Source organism: Mastigoproctus giganteus, chromosome 3 (assembly GCF_048544385.1).
Source record: "Mastigoproctus giganteus isolate SK-2022 chromosome 3, ASM4854438v1, whole genome shotgun sequence".
NCBI classification, from domain to species: Eukaryota; Metazoa; Arthropoda; class Arachnida; order Uropygi; family Thelyphonidae; genus Mastigoproctus; species Mastigoproctus giganteus.
The window spans coordinates 191,636-206,971 of NC_143577.1; the positions used below are offsets into that span (position 1 = coordinate 191,636).

Consider the following 15,336-nt stretch of genomic DNA (forward strand, 5'->3'; position numbering starts at 1 on the left):
TTCTTTTATTTATAAACAAAAATATTAGTTCTTAAATTATTCGCCAAATTATAAATGCACTTAATTCAAAAGAAATGTGCTAATAATAAACGCGATACCAAAAGGATATTGATTCATCAAATTAGCAATTTCTAACTCATCAAGTGCTGTGGGTGGTGACTGAAGTTCACTACCGTCTTCTTCGTTATAATTATCTTCGTTGTACTGATCGACATCAATAGTTCGGAACGCTACAGATGACGTTTGCTTTGCCATTGGAAAAATAAATCTGTTTAGTCAATTCTGTAATATGCAAATTTAAATGATATTCACTATCTTTTTTTAACAAAAAACTTCAAATAAATACCCGTACAACACGACATACACACGATACTTTACTAAGTAGTCTAGAGAGTTACAATGTCGCCACCTCCTCATATATGAAATCCGTCTAGCACTCGAAATGTCTCTTTCTATAATTTTTTAAATTCCTATATAGTATTTTTCAAATGAAATATTTTATAATATATTGGATTATTTTTTCATTGGAAAAACTACATATTGCGCAAGAAGAGTGCACTAACCTCTAGCTTATGTAATAAGCTAGAGGCTTATATACTCACCTCTAGCTTGAGGCCCTGAATGGGTTGAGCAAGCTCAATGCTGATGGGTTTCTTCCTCTTGCTTAGATTAAGAACCTGAATGGGCATAAATTCAAATTGAGGAAAGACAGTTGTAGAATGGATGTGCGGAAATTTGCCTTTAACCAGCGTGTAGTTGATTGGTGGAACAGACTTCCATCTTTTGTTGTGGAAGTCAATAGCCTAAATAAATATAAGGCTGAGCTGGACAAGCATTTGGAATTAACGAGAGGTGAAATGGGCGGGTTTTTTTTTTTTTTTTTTGGCTGATTCTGCATAAGCTTGCTTTCTTGCATCGTATGCCTCTACTAATGCTAATGCTAATATGTAATTAGTGCCGGGGAGAGGTGCACCAAAACGCCATTCCGGTTCATCATAGAAGTCGACATGAAATTAGTGAGGCAATGGCTAACATTAAATATATTCGTAGCATTGGAAACCAACTATACTTTCAAAGCAGGTAGAAATATTATAGTATTTCTACCTGCTTTGAAATACTATAATATTTCTACCTGCTTTGAAATATTATAGTATTGTATAGGGTGTCCGAAAAGTCTGGAACCGATGGTAAAAATATGTTATTCTTTACAGGTGAAAATTGGCATTAACACTGAATGAAACGGTGGGGATAATCCCTCTTAGTGGTCATCAGGGATGGACCCAGAGGGAAATGGCGGACATGTTTAATACTAGACATCCTGAAAAGAAATCCAATAACGCACAGCGCAGTTGGAAAACGAGTGATGAAATTTAAAGAGACTGGATCTGTTGCAGACAATCCTCGATGTGCTCGCCCTTCTGTAAGTGAAGACACTCGAATTGGAGTGGTTGCTAAGTTTCATACCAGCCCACAGAAATCCGTAAGACGGACCAGTGCTGAAATCGGAGTGTCCAAGATCACGGTGCATGACGTTCTGAAAAAAAAAAAAAAAAACCTTTAATCTGCACAAACTTCAAATCCTGCATCATCTGACAGAGAATGAAACTGATCGACGATTCAAATTGTGCCAATGGTTTCTGCACAAAACTGAAACAGACGAGAGTTTCTTGGAAGGTGCAATGTTCTCTGAAGAGGCGAACTTTTATGAAAATGGAGAAGTGAATGAGCGGTATTTCTGATACTGGTCGACCGAAAACTCTCATTGGTTCTCTGGTAGCAAGAAACAAGCGGCAGACAGATTAATGGTATGCTGTACTGCATGGGACATTTATGTCCTCGGACCGTTCTTCTTCGAAAAAACAGTGGATGGCGAAAATGTTGGGTAATGAAATGGTACCAGAACTTGACTTAATATGGGAACGACCCAAATGGTTCATGAAAGACATAACTCCTCTGCATGGAGTGTGCCATTGGCTCGATGGCATGTTTCCGCATAGATGGAGTGGGAAGAGTGGACCAGTGGAGTACGCACCATGATCACTTAACCTGAACTTTGCATTTTGGGAATTCCAGAAGGCACAGGTGTATGCTGTAAAAATCTGAGATCTTTGTAATCTTATGGAGAGAATTACCAAGGTTTCTGCTGCTGTCCAGAAGAAACCAAACAAGCATGGTACACGGGCTAAGCAAATGCGTAGAGAGTAGGGTGGACACGTTGAACACATATTGTAAATGAGAGTAAGTACACATAGTGTAAATCCCATTAGTTCCAGACTTTTCGAACACCCTGTAGTTTGAAGTACAAAGCAAAGGGACAAGATAGGAGTACATGGATACCTGATATCACCCAGCGAAACATGGTCAGTGGAACAAAGAGTCACTAAACGCTAGTTACTTATATATATAAAAATATATATTTATTGCTTATCCCTCAAAGTAAATAATTGCCAAACACGTCAAGTGATCTTTTAAAACATTTTATACAGTTCCAAACGAATTCAATCACCACAGTAAAATTTCTTCAATTGGCAGTCTTACTCCAGGTGGAACCTTTCATATCAATATGTGACTGTATCCAGGAAGAAGCGCTAATGCTTCCACTTTTATGATTAAAGAGACTCTGAATCAAGATGATTATTATTTTTTTAATCTCGATTCAGACAATTCCCTTTAAAAATAGACTACCAGCTTCTGGGAAATAAGAAATGGAGCAATCTACGATTTTAAAAAATCAAAAACCATAGCAGGTAAAAACTTTGTTTATTTAAGAAGGAACAGAAAATCACAGATTTTATTCTTCAACAAACGGTTGCACAGGCAACGCAGGCATGCTATTTTACAGGACTGCACTGGTCCAGCTGGATCTCTGAGGTCCTTCTGCAAAATAGCGTAAAATAGCTGTAAAATAGCGTCCTTCTGTAAATGAGCACTGCAAAGTTCATAATACCTGCAAGATGCGATACCTAAAGACTTCCTAAGGACAGATATCTTAGGTAACATGATAGTTTAAGAATTCCTTAAGTAAATCAGCACACAGAATTGATTGCTAAAGATCAACTCTAAAGTAAAAAATTAGTTAATTATTGGTTAAACTTTTGGAACAAATCACTTGAGAGTTCAAGAGGAAGTTACAGAAGCCATATGAAATGATTAATTTTGACGTAGAATAATAACGAAAAATATCATACCCAAAAAGCGTTGAGTAAACTTACAAAAATTATGGAGTAAATCCTAAATAACATTCCTATTGGCCCATTGTATAAGAAAGAAGGAGTGAACGTTTTCCATAGGTTAGTGCCGAGCAGTGAGGCTGCTGTTCAGCCGTCTCTCTCTCTCTCTCTCTCTCTCTCTCTCTCTCTCTCTCTCTCTCTCTCTCTCTCTCTCTCTCTCTCCGTCCCTCACTTACAAGGCTGGCTTTAGGGTAAGGCCGAGTAGGCACGGGCGTAGGATCGCCAATGCCTCCTAAAATATGGCGCTAATTGTTAAAATTTAGTTCATCATCGAAGTTTATTGCGACTATCGACTAACTAGTTAAAATAACTTTATTAAAATAAAAATGATATATACATAAGATAAAACAGAAATAAAATAAGATAAAAGCGTTAAAATATAATATAATATAAGCGTTAATATACATAGTAACTTTCGAAGCGAAGGCTTATGCTGCACCATCCAAAAAAAATTCCTGAGTTACGCTGAGAGAGAGAGAGAGAGAGAGAGAGAGAGAGAGAGAGAGAGAGAGAGAGAGAGAGAGTCAAAAGTAAAAAGAAATCACCAAGAAAGAGAAGAATGATGATATCCAGCTCAGGACCCTGGGTGTGCCAAGCCCATACCCATTATTATTATTATTAGCTGTATGGTGCAAGGAAGCCTGAGGCTTATGCTGCAACAGCCGAAAAGAAAAAAAAAAAGAAATCCCTAGTTACCCTGAGAAAGAGAGAGCGAGAGAGAGAGAGAGAGAGAGAGAGAGAGAGAGAGAGAGAGAGAGAGAGAGAGAAGTAGAAGGGAATTACCAAGAAAGAGAAGGATGATGATATCCAGCTCATGACCCTGGGTGTGCCAAGACCATACTCGCCAGATGTGAGTCTCCAGAGTTGTCTGTGAATGGTGTACTTCAGTATATGGTTACTATAGCACATGTCAGCTGGGCATGATCATGTATCCCGAGCCTGGTGTCTGTAAAGCAGAATTACATACACGTGATGATCGCCAGCGCTCATCGCTGCAATATAGTACATTCTATAATAGGGTCTAAGTTTACTCCCCTGGTGCGATATATAGTACCATTATTGGTGACTATGTATAGTGCTTCAAGCCATGAGCGCTGGCGGTAGTGAAGTGAAGTGAAGAGTCGACGATTTCAATATCCCGTTGTTTCAATGTCCCGTACTATGTATTTTAACGCTTTTATTATACTGTATTATATTTTAACTCTTTTATCGTATTGTATTTTAACGCTTTTATCTTATTTTATTTCTGTTTTATCTTATGTATATATCATTTTTATTTTAATAAATTTATTTTAACCAGTTAGTCAGTCGTCGCAAGAAACTTTGATGATATAATGTAACCCGACGCACAACGCCTGTTTTCTAAAATTTAGTTGTTCTAAAAATTTAAAATCTTAGCATTCGCAGAAGGGTGTGCCATCAGTCAATATAGCCTAAACATGCCATATACACTTGAGCCTGCGTTGCCCACTTAGTTATTCTTTTCTAGCAACCCATAATTATCTATACATTATACTAATGGAAAAACTATGTATTATTATTATTATTATTATTATTATTATTATTAGCCATATAGTGCAAGGAAGCCAGAGGCTTATGCTGCACCAGCCAAAAAAAAAAAAATTCCCGAGTTACCCTGAGAGAGAGAGAGAGAGAATCAGAAGTAGAAAGGAATCACCAACAAGAAAGAGAAGAATGATGATATCCAGCTCAGGACCCTGGGTGTGCCAAGCCCATACTCACTAGATGTGAGCTCCCGGGGATATATCCCATTAGCTAGTCAGATACCTTCTGTGAACTCAATGATAACTTACTCTTTGTTGAAATCGTTGATTAAAGAAGATGACGTTCAGAGCAGATGTCATCATTTAAGAGCACAAAAGGTGATATTCACTAATGACATTAAGAGCAAGCGATATGCAGATTTATTTAAAAAGTACAGGTCAATGTTGAAAAAAAGTCGCAATATGATGAGAGCCTTATCAATCAAATCAGGCCTATAGAGATTGTACAAGGCTCATGGGATGTTCATGTGGTAAAAATGATAGCCTGTCATCAATAGTTATTCCCAAGTATTTATTTCCTACTACATACGGAATCTGTACGTTGTTTATGGTGATTAAAAATCATCAATTTTGTCTTTGTCTCAGATATTTTTAGTTTATGTTCTCTTGCCCAAGTCTGCAGTCCGTCCAATACTTCCTTGCCTTTTTGTTTCAATATTAATCTGGATCTTCCTGAAACGCAGATGGCCAGGTCATCTGCGTATGGAAGCTTAAGGCTTAAGACAATTTGGATTTTCCTTAATCATCCACTGGTCTAGAACAGCATTCTAGAAGACAGGCACAAGCACAGAGCTCTGTGGGCATCATCTGGAAATGAACCTGGAATAAACAAGGTGGTGAGAGACAATCTTGATCTGTCTTTCGCTGAAGTAGGATCTTAAAACCTGGAATAGAAATCTATTACATCTTTCAAGCCTAAGGGACTTGAGGGTGCTTTCCCACCAGATTGAGCCAAAGGCGCCCTCAAAGTCAACAAAGATTGCCATTTCGTATTTAGCAGTAGATGTTTTGCAATGATCGACAATGAATTTAATAGCGTCTTCAGCAGAAGAACCCTTTTTGAAACCGTATTGTTGAAGTGAAATCATATTATTTTCCATCAGGATATCCATTATCCTTGGAGCCAACAATCTTTCTTATAACTTGCCTAAATTACTGAGGAGTGAAATCGGTCGATAAGCCCTCGGATCCGATTTAGGTTTCCCAAGGCTTATGCAGAATTTTGAGTAAAGCTATCTTCCAAAAACCTGGAAAGATGCCTACCAACAAACATTTGTTAAATAAATTCAGAAGAACTTGTGGGTACAAAAGGTGAAATTTTTTGATGGCCGCATTCTCAACAAGATTTAATCCAAGGCATTTGTTTCTATTTATTTTGGATATAGCCTGGTTCAACTCATTATTACTAAACAATTCCAGGTCCTCTGATCCCAAATTGTACCGGTTGTCACAACGAATTTTAAGTTGTATTGAAGAATCATGTTCAGGCAAATCTTCTGGGGAAAGCTTACCAGTGATTACATCGACAATGGAAATTCAATCATGAGTATCATCAAACTCAACGAGACTGTGTTGTAGATTTCTGGAGTGATTATTTTATCTCGACTCAACTTATATACTAATCCCCAAGGTTCAGAATTGCTCACTTGGGAGACCAAACTTTGCCAAGATACATTTTTCGCTTCGGCAAAGCTTTAAAATATTCTCTTTTTAAATTACAATATATGTATTTAAGACGCTGAACATCCTGAACTGACCAGTGCCTGTGACACTGGAAGTTGTCTTGCGGCCTTTCTCGTCTTCTTAAAATAGACAACCGAGACGTCCACCAAGGGACAGAAGTGAAATCATATTATTTCCCCTTTGAAGATGATAAAAGAGCTCTGTATATTAAATTTTGGATGAAATTTGCATATTCCAGCGGCAAAAGGTTGTTCAACCTTGTCTGATTGTCTTCCGTTAAATCAGAGTGTAGGAAATCACGAAATTTAGTCTGTTTACTTCATAGAGAATCTTCTTAGTTCCTGTAGATTATTATTTACAGTCCTGCCATTGTTAGAAATTACCACTTTAAATGAAATAACTCGATGGTCACTATTACAAATATTTTCGTTAACATTCCATTCAGACACATGATGTGAGAATTCAGGAGACGTAATTGTCAGGTCAATATTTGATTGTCCGTGGACATTCAAAAAAGTCGTTGGCATTTTTGGACAGTTATGAACAGTCCAATGTAAATACATAACAAATTCCTCCAAGATCCGACCTCGAGGGTCATCTATATTGCTAAACCACAAATGCAATTTAGAGTTGGAATCCATTGTGACCAATATGTTAGAATGTGCGAACTGATTACTTCGAGAAGGTGTATTGATACAGTTATATCCTCACTTGGGGCATAGTACAAGGAAATCAGATAAAAATCAATGAGTTGGGCAGAGATATGTACACATGTGGAAATAGCCGTGCAAAAGCGAGAAATCGTTGTAACTGTCAGATTATTATTGAAGATCACAATAGCGGTTTTAGGCTGTACGGAGTCAGTAGCAATAGTTCTCATTATCGTTATTTATATTTACGGAATTTTCTCTCTCATTATCAGTTCCATCAGAATCAGAACTAAGAATTTGCTGCGATGAGGGGACAGAATTAACGCCCTCCTCTCCAGAAGATTGATCTATCCTAGTTCCACCAGAATCAGAACCAAGACTTTCCTGTGACGATGAGATACACTTAGTGCCCTCTTCACCAGAATTTTGATCTATCCTAGTGAGAGTAACTTTCGTTTTCTTGCATTTGGTCTTGGCAGTATGAGGTTGGGTAGTCTGACTAGACTGACTCAATGATGAGGCTGAAAGGGGGGGGGGATATTCCTCCACAACACCATCGTGTTCTTCTGAAGTTGAGTTTGTAACGTCTTTATCATCTTGTTTACCTGACTTACCTTTTTTTTGGCTCCGTAGTCTGTATGTTTGTAAATGTTTATATCTATACAGGGTGTCTCAAAAATACACGGCATAACTTCAGGAATGAGTTCCTCATATGTAGACAATAAAAATATTTTATATCAACATAGTTCCGGAAATGCTTGGTTCCGAGTTATTAACCGGAATGTCTTATTTCCCGCAGGTGATTTCCTTCATCACAAGGTACTGACAGAATCTGGTGGTTTTCTATTCCGACCATGAATCAAATCAGGAGCAAGCGATTAGGCACTTTATGTATGGTTTGGCGGACGACAATGCTGTGAAGGCTCGTCGTTTGTACCACGAAAGGTTCCCAGAAAGAAGATGTCCAGACAGGAAAACGTTTGAAGGTATCCATCGCCGCCTTTGTGAACAAAGGACCTTTACACCTCGTGCTCCCGACAGAGGACGACCAAGATCTACGACTCCTGAAGTAGAGGAGGAGATTTTGGATGTTGTGCATGCCACTCCTGAAATCAACACACGCAGAATAGCAATGCAACTGGCTGTTCAAAGTTCGACTCTTTGGAGAGTGTTGCGAGAACACCAACTGAATCCTTACCATCTGCAACGGGTACAGGCCTTGTCACCATCACATTACCCTCCGCGAGTACTGTTCTGCCAGTGGTTCCTGCAGCAGTGTGGTACAACTCCTCACTTTCCTGCCTTAGTGATATTCACAGATGAAGCACAGTTCACACTAGACGGAATCCAAAACTTTCACAATCAGCATACATGGGCTGAGGAAAACCCACATGCAATTCTTCCATCACATCACCAACAGCAGTTCAGCCTCAACATCTGGGCGGGTGTTTTTGTTGATAAATTATTTGGGCCCCATGTACTTCCAAACAAACTCACAGCGCAGGCGTACAGAAACTTTCTGGAAAACAACATGCCTGATTTCTTGGATGACACGCCACTGATCATTATTCAACAAGTACACTAATGCACGATGGCGCTCGCGCACATTTCAGCCACTTAGCCCGCAATTACCTGAATCGAAGGTTTCCTGGTCGGTGGATAAGTAGAGGTGGACCAACTGCCTGGCCTTCACGCTCACCGATTTAAACCAACTAGATTTCTTCTTGTGGGGCCATTTAAAGTCATTGGTGTATTCAACCCCGGTAGCTGATGTGGGACTCTCCGCAATCGAATTGTGGCAAGTTGTGAGACAATACGAAATATGCCAGGAATTTGGCATCGTCTTCGCGAGTCCATGAGACGTCGATGTGAGGCCTGTATTCAGGCAGAAGGTGGACATTTTAAACAATTACTATAAGGTGATGTGAACAGTTAAGTGTCATCGACAGACCTTCAAAACTCGGAAACCAAGCATTTCCGGAACTACGTTGATATAAAATATTTTTATTGTCTACATATGAGGAACTCATTCCGGAAGTTATGCCGTGTATTTTTGAGACACCCTGTATATATATATATATATACACAAAAGTCTCAAAGTCACAAGGTAATACATTATTTCAAAAATCCTGGAAAAAATTGTCTTTATTTGTAGAGATTTCTTCAATGTCCAGAAAGGAACTGGTTCCAGGAACTCCTCCAAGTCTTCTTATAGACACCAGCAGCACCAATTAATATATTCGAGACCTACCTGATAGTATCTATCTAGATAAGCAGAATTTTATGCTTGTGGCCGACTTTTAAAAGATGGGACAAAATTGAACGGTATTTAAGAAAAACTCAAAATTTTGACTTTTAAATCTGCGAATGGAGCCACCAGGGGAGTCCAAAAATGTACATAAAATAAGCAATTGTAGGAGTGTGGTTAAAAACCACACAACATTCCTGAATGACCAATAGGAAGCTTGTTGGAAGCACATAAAGGTTAGTCCAAAACAAGCCCAACTTTTATATATTCTCTATATATTAGTCAAGCTCATATCCATTTATTCTGTGCTTTCGGAAATAAATTCCCCCCTCTGTAGCCAGATGTGATGACACCCCTCTGTAGCCAGAGGGGTGTCATCGCAATATGGTAGATGTTAATTCCTAAGTTCCCGCCTGATATTGGCGCCAAAAGTTCGCGATGAAGAAGAAGCAACGGCTTCTATAGTAAATCACTATACATAAGCATTACATTTACATTTCATTTCATACTGGCTGTAGCAACTAATGAAAGGGCAGCCATGTTTTTTTTAGCATTAGCATTAGCATTAGTAGAGGCATTTGATGCAAGAAAGCAAGCTTATGCAGCATCAGCCAAAAAAAAAAACCCACTTCACCCCTCTGAACATATTTACATACCTGTTTGAACATATATACAACCTCTACCACATATGCATATATACAACCGCTACCATACATGCATATGTACAACCTCTACCATATATACATTATTTTATTATTATTATCAGCTATGTGGTGCAAGGAAGCCTGAAGCTTATGCTACACCAGCCAAAAAAAATTCCGCAGTTACCCTCAGAGAGAGAGAGAGAGAGAGAGAGAGAGAGACAAAACTAGAAGGGAATCACCAAGAAAGAAGAGAATAATGATATCCAGCTCAAAACCCTGGGTGTGCCAAGCCCATACTGACCAGATGCGAGCCCCTGGGGTTAAATATATATACAACCTCTACCTTACTTTTACTTTACCTGCCAGTCTGCAGATTTTTAAATATTAATAACACAGCAACCCCCTCATTAATGAGACTGAAATAAATACCATTCAACTCACCAAACTTTCATGAATCCTTGAAGACGTATTTCCAAACAGGGGATGGTCTGGAAACAGCTAAAAATAACCACAAGCCAGGAGCACACATAAAATATGCCTCTGCAGCGAGAACTGGTAAGATTTTCTTTGAAAAACATAAACTGGCCTGCATTTGATTCTTCTATTCTTCGGGTCTTCTCGGATACATCGCCTAAATAATTGACAGTCTGCGCGGTAGCACAGTGGTATCGTCACCGTCCTGGCCACACCGGGTGGAAAAGGCCCGGGTTCTAATCCCGTCGATGACGTGAGGAACTTTAATGGGTCTTTTCACTCCGTGGCTGAGTTAGTCGGTCTCAGGAATAGATAGTAAGGTTTTTTTCCACAGAAACTGGAGTTTTTCGTCCAGCAAAACAGGCAAATCGACCAGAGAACACACAATTTACAGATACAAAACACATGGGTAGATGTAATCAATTACAGGTGACCCTAATAAATAATTTAATTTTAAATAATTGACATCCCTTTCAATTCGAAAACTTTTTGACAAAATTCAAAATTCAATAATTAAAGCTTCTTATCGATCTTCTAGAAAAAAGAGGATAACTCTAGAACTTGCCTATGGTAGACACAGGATCTATCCGGACTAAGAAAGCAAGTTCACAATGCAAGCCGTTTTTATCCGAGACATCCGAACTTGGCCTAAGGATGATGTTAGAATATTCTACCAACAGTAGGCAGATTTAAAAAAGAAATACGTTAAGGCTATTGCAACTCGGAAACGGGAAGCCTGGATGACTTTTGTGCAATACTCTAGGAATGTTGATAATTTTTACTCCAAATGTACATGGATCTGTTTTGGCAGACTGGACTGAGACATTAAATTGGGTAGATAGTGTGAATACTATACTAGACAGTCCTGTTTCCGGTGGATGACATGGCCTTCAATTCTTTAGATCATTCACGGGCTCATCTTGCTAACGCCAGTTACAGATGATGTGGTTACAAAGGAACTGGATGCAAATATAATTTTGATATCATATATTTGGATTTCAGGAAAGCTTTTGACACTGTTGCGCATGGAAGACTACTGTACAAATTAGAGAAGAATGGTATTAAGGGTCAGTTGCTACAATCGATTAAAGGATGGTTGAGTGGGAGAAGATAGAGGGTGGTAATTAATAAGTGCTGCTCTTCGTGGACCAATGTTATTAGTGGAGTCCCACAGGGTTCGGCGTTGGGTCCTCTGTTGTTTTGTATAGTTATCACTGATATTGATGAAGGTATATCAGGCTTAATGTCGAAGTTTGCAGATGATACAAAAGTCGGCAGGGTTGTTAATGACAGTAATGGCAGTGTGCTACTGCAACAGGATCTAGATAATTTGGGCAGATGGACTAAGAAGTGGCAACCGAAGTTTAACCTTGACAAATGCAAAGTACTGCATATGGGTAGAAGTAACCCCAGAGAAAAGTACCAACTGTGTGGTACTACATTTAAGGTGGTAGAAAATGAAAAAGACCTGGGAGTAATTGTGCAGTCAGATGTGAAGTTTTCTGAACAATGCAGACAGGCTGCCAGGGCAGGTCATGGGGTTTTATCGATGATATATAGGAATTTTGCTAGCAGGGAAAAGGAGGTGATTGTCCCTCTGTATAAGGCAATGGTCAGGCCACGCCTTTGTACTGCGTACAGGTCTGGAGGCCTCATTTCAGGAAGGATGTAGATTTGCTTGAGCGTGTACAAAGAAGGGCAAGAAGATTGGTGAGGGGAATGAAGGGATCCTCTTACCAAGAGAGGCTTAAGTTCTGCAAATTGCAACGGTTGGAGACTAGGCACCTGCGCGGTTATCTGATTGAGGTATATAAGGCCTTGAATGGGTTGAGCACGCTGAATTCTGATGGGATCCTTCCACTTGTTCAGATTACGAACCTAAGGGGGCATAAATTCAAATTGAGAAAAGACAGATGTAGAATAGATCTGCGGAAATTTGCCTTTAGCCAGCGGGTGGTTAATTGCTGGAACAAACTTCCATCTGTCGTTGTGGAAGTTGATAGGTTAAATAAATTTAAGGAGGAACTGGACAGGTATTTGGAGGGAATGGTGTGATTTTTTTTTTTTTTTTTTTTTTTGGCTGCATCTGCTTGATTGAACACAGCTGCCAAAAAATTGAACATTGCCAAATGTCTAAGCATGGATCTTTTTGAAAGTACCTTTATATTAAGGCTCCTGAAGCTGAAATACTTCTGTTTTTATTAAACGAATGCCTTCGTACGGTTACTTCTCCAGAGGCTTGGAAAATCGTACTGGTCAAAAGTGCCCGGCAAACATAAAAAAGCCCGGCAAACATAAAAAAGCCCGGCAAACATAAAAAAGCCCGGCAAACATAGAAAAGCCCGGCAAACCATCATTTCATCCGAAGTCTTACAGACCAATAGCGCTCTTGGCAAACTTGGGAAAATTACTAGAGCATCTTATGGCTATCCGTCTACACAACCTACTACAACTGCAGGATTTAATATCTCCAAACCAATATGGTTTCTGTCCTGGCAGGTCCTGACAGGATACTTTGGTAAACCTGGTTGTTCATCTGGAAAACTCAACTTATAAATATGTTTTAGCTATATATATTGACTTCGAGGATGCTTTTTCGATTCCATTTGGTGAGAAAGTGCCCTCGAATGTCTTCGCATGGCCAAGTGTCTTTTACAACTATACTTCGTTTTCCGGAGCTATTTGGACAACAGAGTAATAACCGTAAAATCTAAGTTCCATTAAGTTTTTGGGCAAGTCTCTCGAGTATGTCCCCAGGGATCTATCTACCTTGGGACCCTTGTCTGGAACATGTTTCTGCAGCAGTCGATATCTAGAACTTTGAAAATATTAAGATTATAGACTACGCCAATGATCTGACTATCCTCGTTAGTGGCAAAACTCGGTCTAAGTTGGAATTTGCTTCCAATAGTACACTTCAGAACCTATATGAATGAACTCTTCTTAACAAGCTAAAGATTAGCCCTCAGAAGTCAAAGATGATGGTATTCGGAGCAAATTTAAATATCTCTCGTTCTCCTCAAGTTAAAACTCAATGTTTGTCTTCCTTTTGTGACAGAAACTGAAATCCTTGGGTATTTTGGGTACAATAGACTGAAAGCTCAATTTTATGACACTGTTACTAACTTGACAGTTAAAATCAAGAACTTTGCTAGAGCGTTAACAAGAATTTCAAGAGCTGAGTGGGGCTCTCGAGGACTTTAAAAATTTATTATAATGCAGTATTTATCCCAATGGCCACCTACGCCGCAGGCGCCTGGCGCCTGGTTTTATAGAGCATTAATTGTGAGAATTTGAAAAAAATTATATTCTTTGCAGAGAACAATTTAATTATCTATAGTTAAGAGCTCGTCGTACAGTGTCGATCCCTGCCTTACAAGTCTTAGCTGGAGTTTTGCCCTTAGACCTACATTTGATCTTTAAAGAATTGTCTTACAGGTTAAAGAAGCAAATCCCGACAGAGTTTATGGGAATCACTATTGACTGTCAGCAGGATATCAAGCGTGAAAAAAAGATAATCTGGAATGAATTGTTGAATGAGTGGTAGACCTGCTGGGACACAACCTCTTTCTGATTGGTGACAAGATGCTTCTTCCCGGAAGTGACTTTTCTTCACGATAAAAAGGTAAAGTCATGGCTTTCCATCGATCTATACACGTAAAATTGATCAAAGTTCACGAACATTAAATCAGCAACTCTTCAGGTTCAAGTTGGCTACCACAGATTTATGTCTTTGCGGTGAGACAGAGAGTTGGAATCATGTACTGTATTTATATACTAACTACAAGGATCAGAGAAGAACTCTCACAAATTATTGTGTTCTACAGCCTGACCAGGAATCTTCGCTTATCTAGAATGCTGAGATCTTTCGGGCATTTCAAACTTTTGCCAGAAAGGTTTTTGAGAAAAGACGGCAGCTGTTATCTTATTATTATTATTATTATTATTATTAAAATCAGTTTATTTCCCAAGAAACCTTGGGTCACCCTGGGACGGCTCTGTGCCAGAAGGGTGTGAATATTTACAGACTAAGGTGCGAGGCACACAATGTACAATACATGCGTGCTCGACCCGAGACTTTTACAGGATTAAATATACAATAATATACAAAATATACAGTAATATACAAAATATATGATTGCATGAAGACAAAGTCTTTGTCATATACAAATAGGCAAGTTAAAAAAAAAAAAAACAGTCTGTCATGTCCAGGAGCAGGTGAGTATTATAAGTACATTATCTGGTAGCAGTTCTTGAGGATTTCCTTCCTTCAGTACGGCTTGTCTTCACAGAAACTATCAGGGTGGATCCTAAATTTATTGAAGATCCAAAGACAATTGGCTGGAAACATGTTCCTCAGGGAGTCAATGCTTGAGAGCGTAAGACGTAGAGGGAGACAGGAGTCGGGGTGCTCCCCCTCTTGCCCTCCTAGGGCCAGAGATTAATGTGGATGCCGATTGAGCATCAATTCGCCTCGTTATAAGCCGTGCAAGCGTGAGGACATTTTTTGTCATGATGATATGTCTCCAGGGAGTGGTGCCCAGATTTGCCTGTAGGATCGATCTGGAGATAGTACGGGGTGGCCTACCACCCTGTTATCTATCTAACCAACCAGTACTGGCGCAATATGGTCATAGCAGCCCTTGCGCCAATAAATCCCACTCCAACAACAACAACAACAACCAACCAGTACTCTAAATTGAGATATTTCTGAAGGTATGAGGCAGGGGCAGATGACCAATTTTCTGAAGAATAGAGAGGAATCGGCGTAATACACTTCATCTTGTTTCATCTTCAGGATCATCTGGGATCGGGATCACTACCTCATAATTGTTCTCATGG

At 39.2% G+C, this 15,336-nt stretch overlaps 1 protein-coding gene across 2 annotated transcripts in view; it reads right to left on the reverse strand.

Moving 5' to 3' along the window:
* Positions 1–378, reverse strand: part of LOC150087597 (actin-related protein 2/3 complex subunit 5-like) — a 68,637-nt gene extending 68,259 nt beyond the window's left edge. For both annotated transcript variants that reach the window (XM_090369877.1, XM_090369879.1), the window contains exon 1: positions 109–378. In XM_090369877.1, the coding sequence (XP_090226003.1) occupies positions 109–255 (147 nt within the window). In that variant the 5' untranslated portion in view covers positions 256–378. The remainder of the gene's footprint in view (positions 1–108) is intronic.
* Between the last annotated feature and the right edge of the window lie 14,958 nt (positions 379–15,336).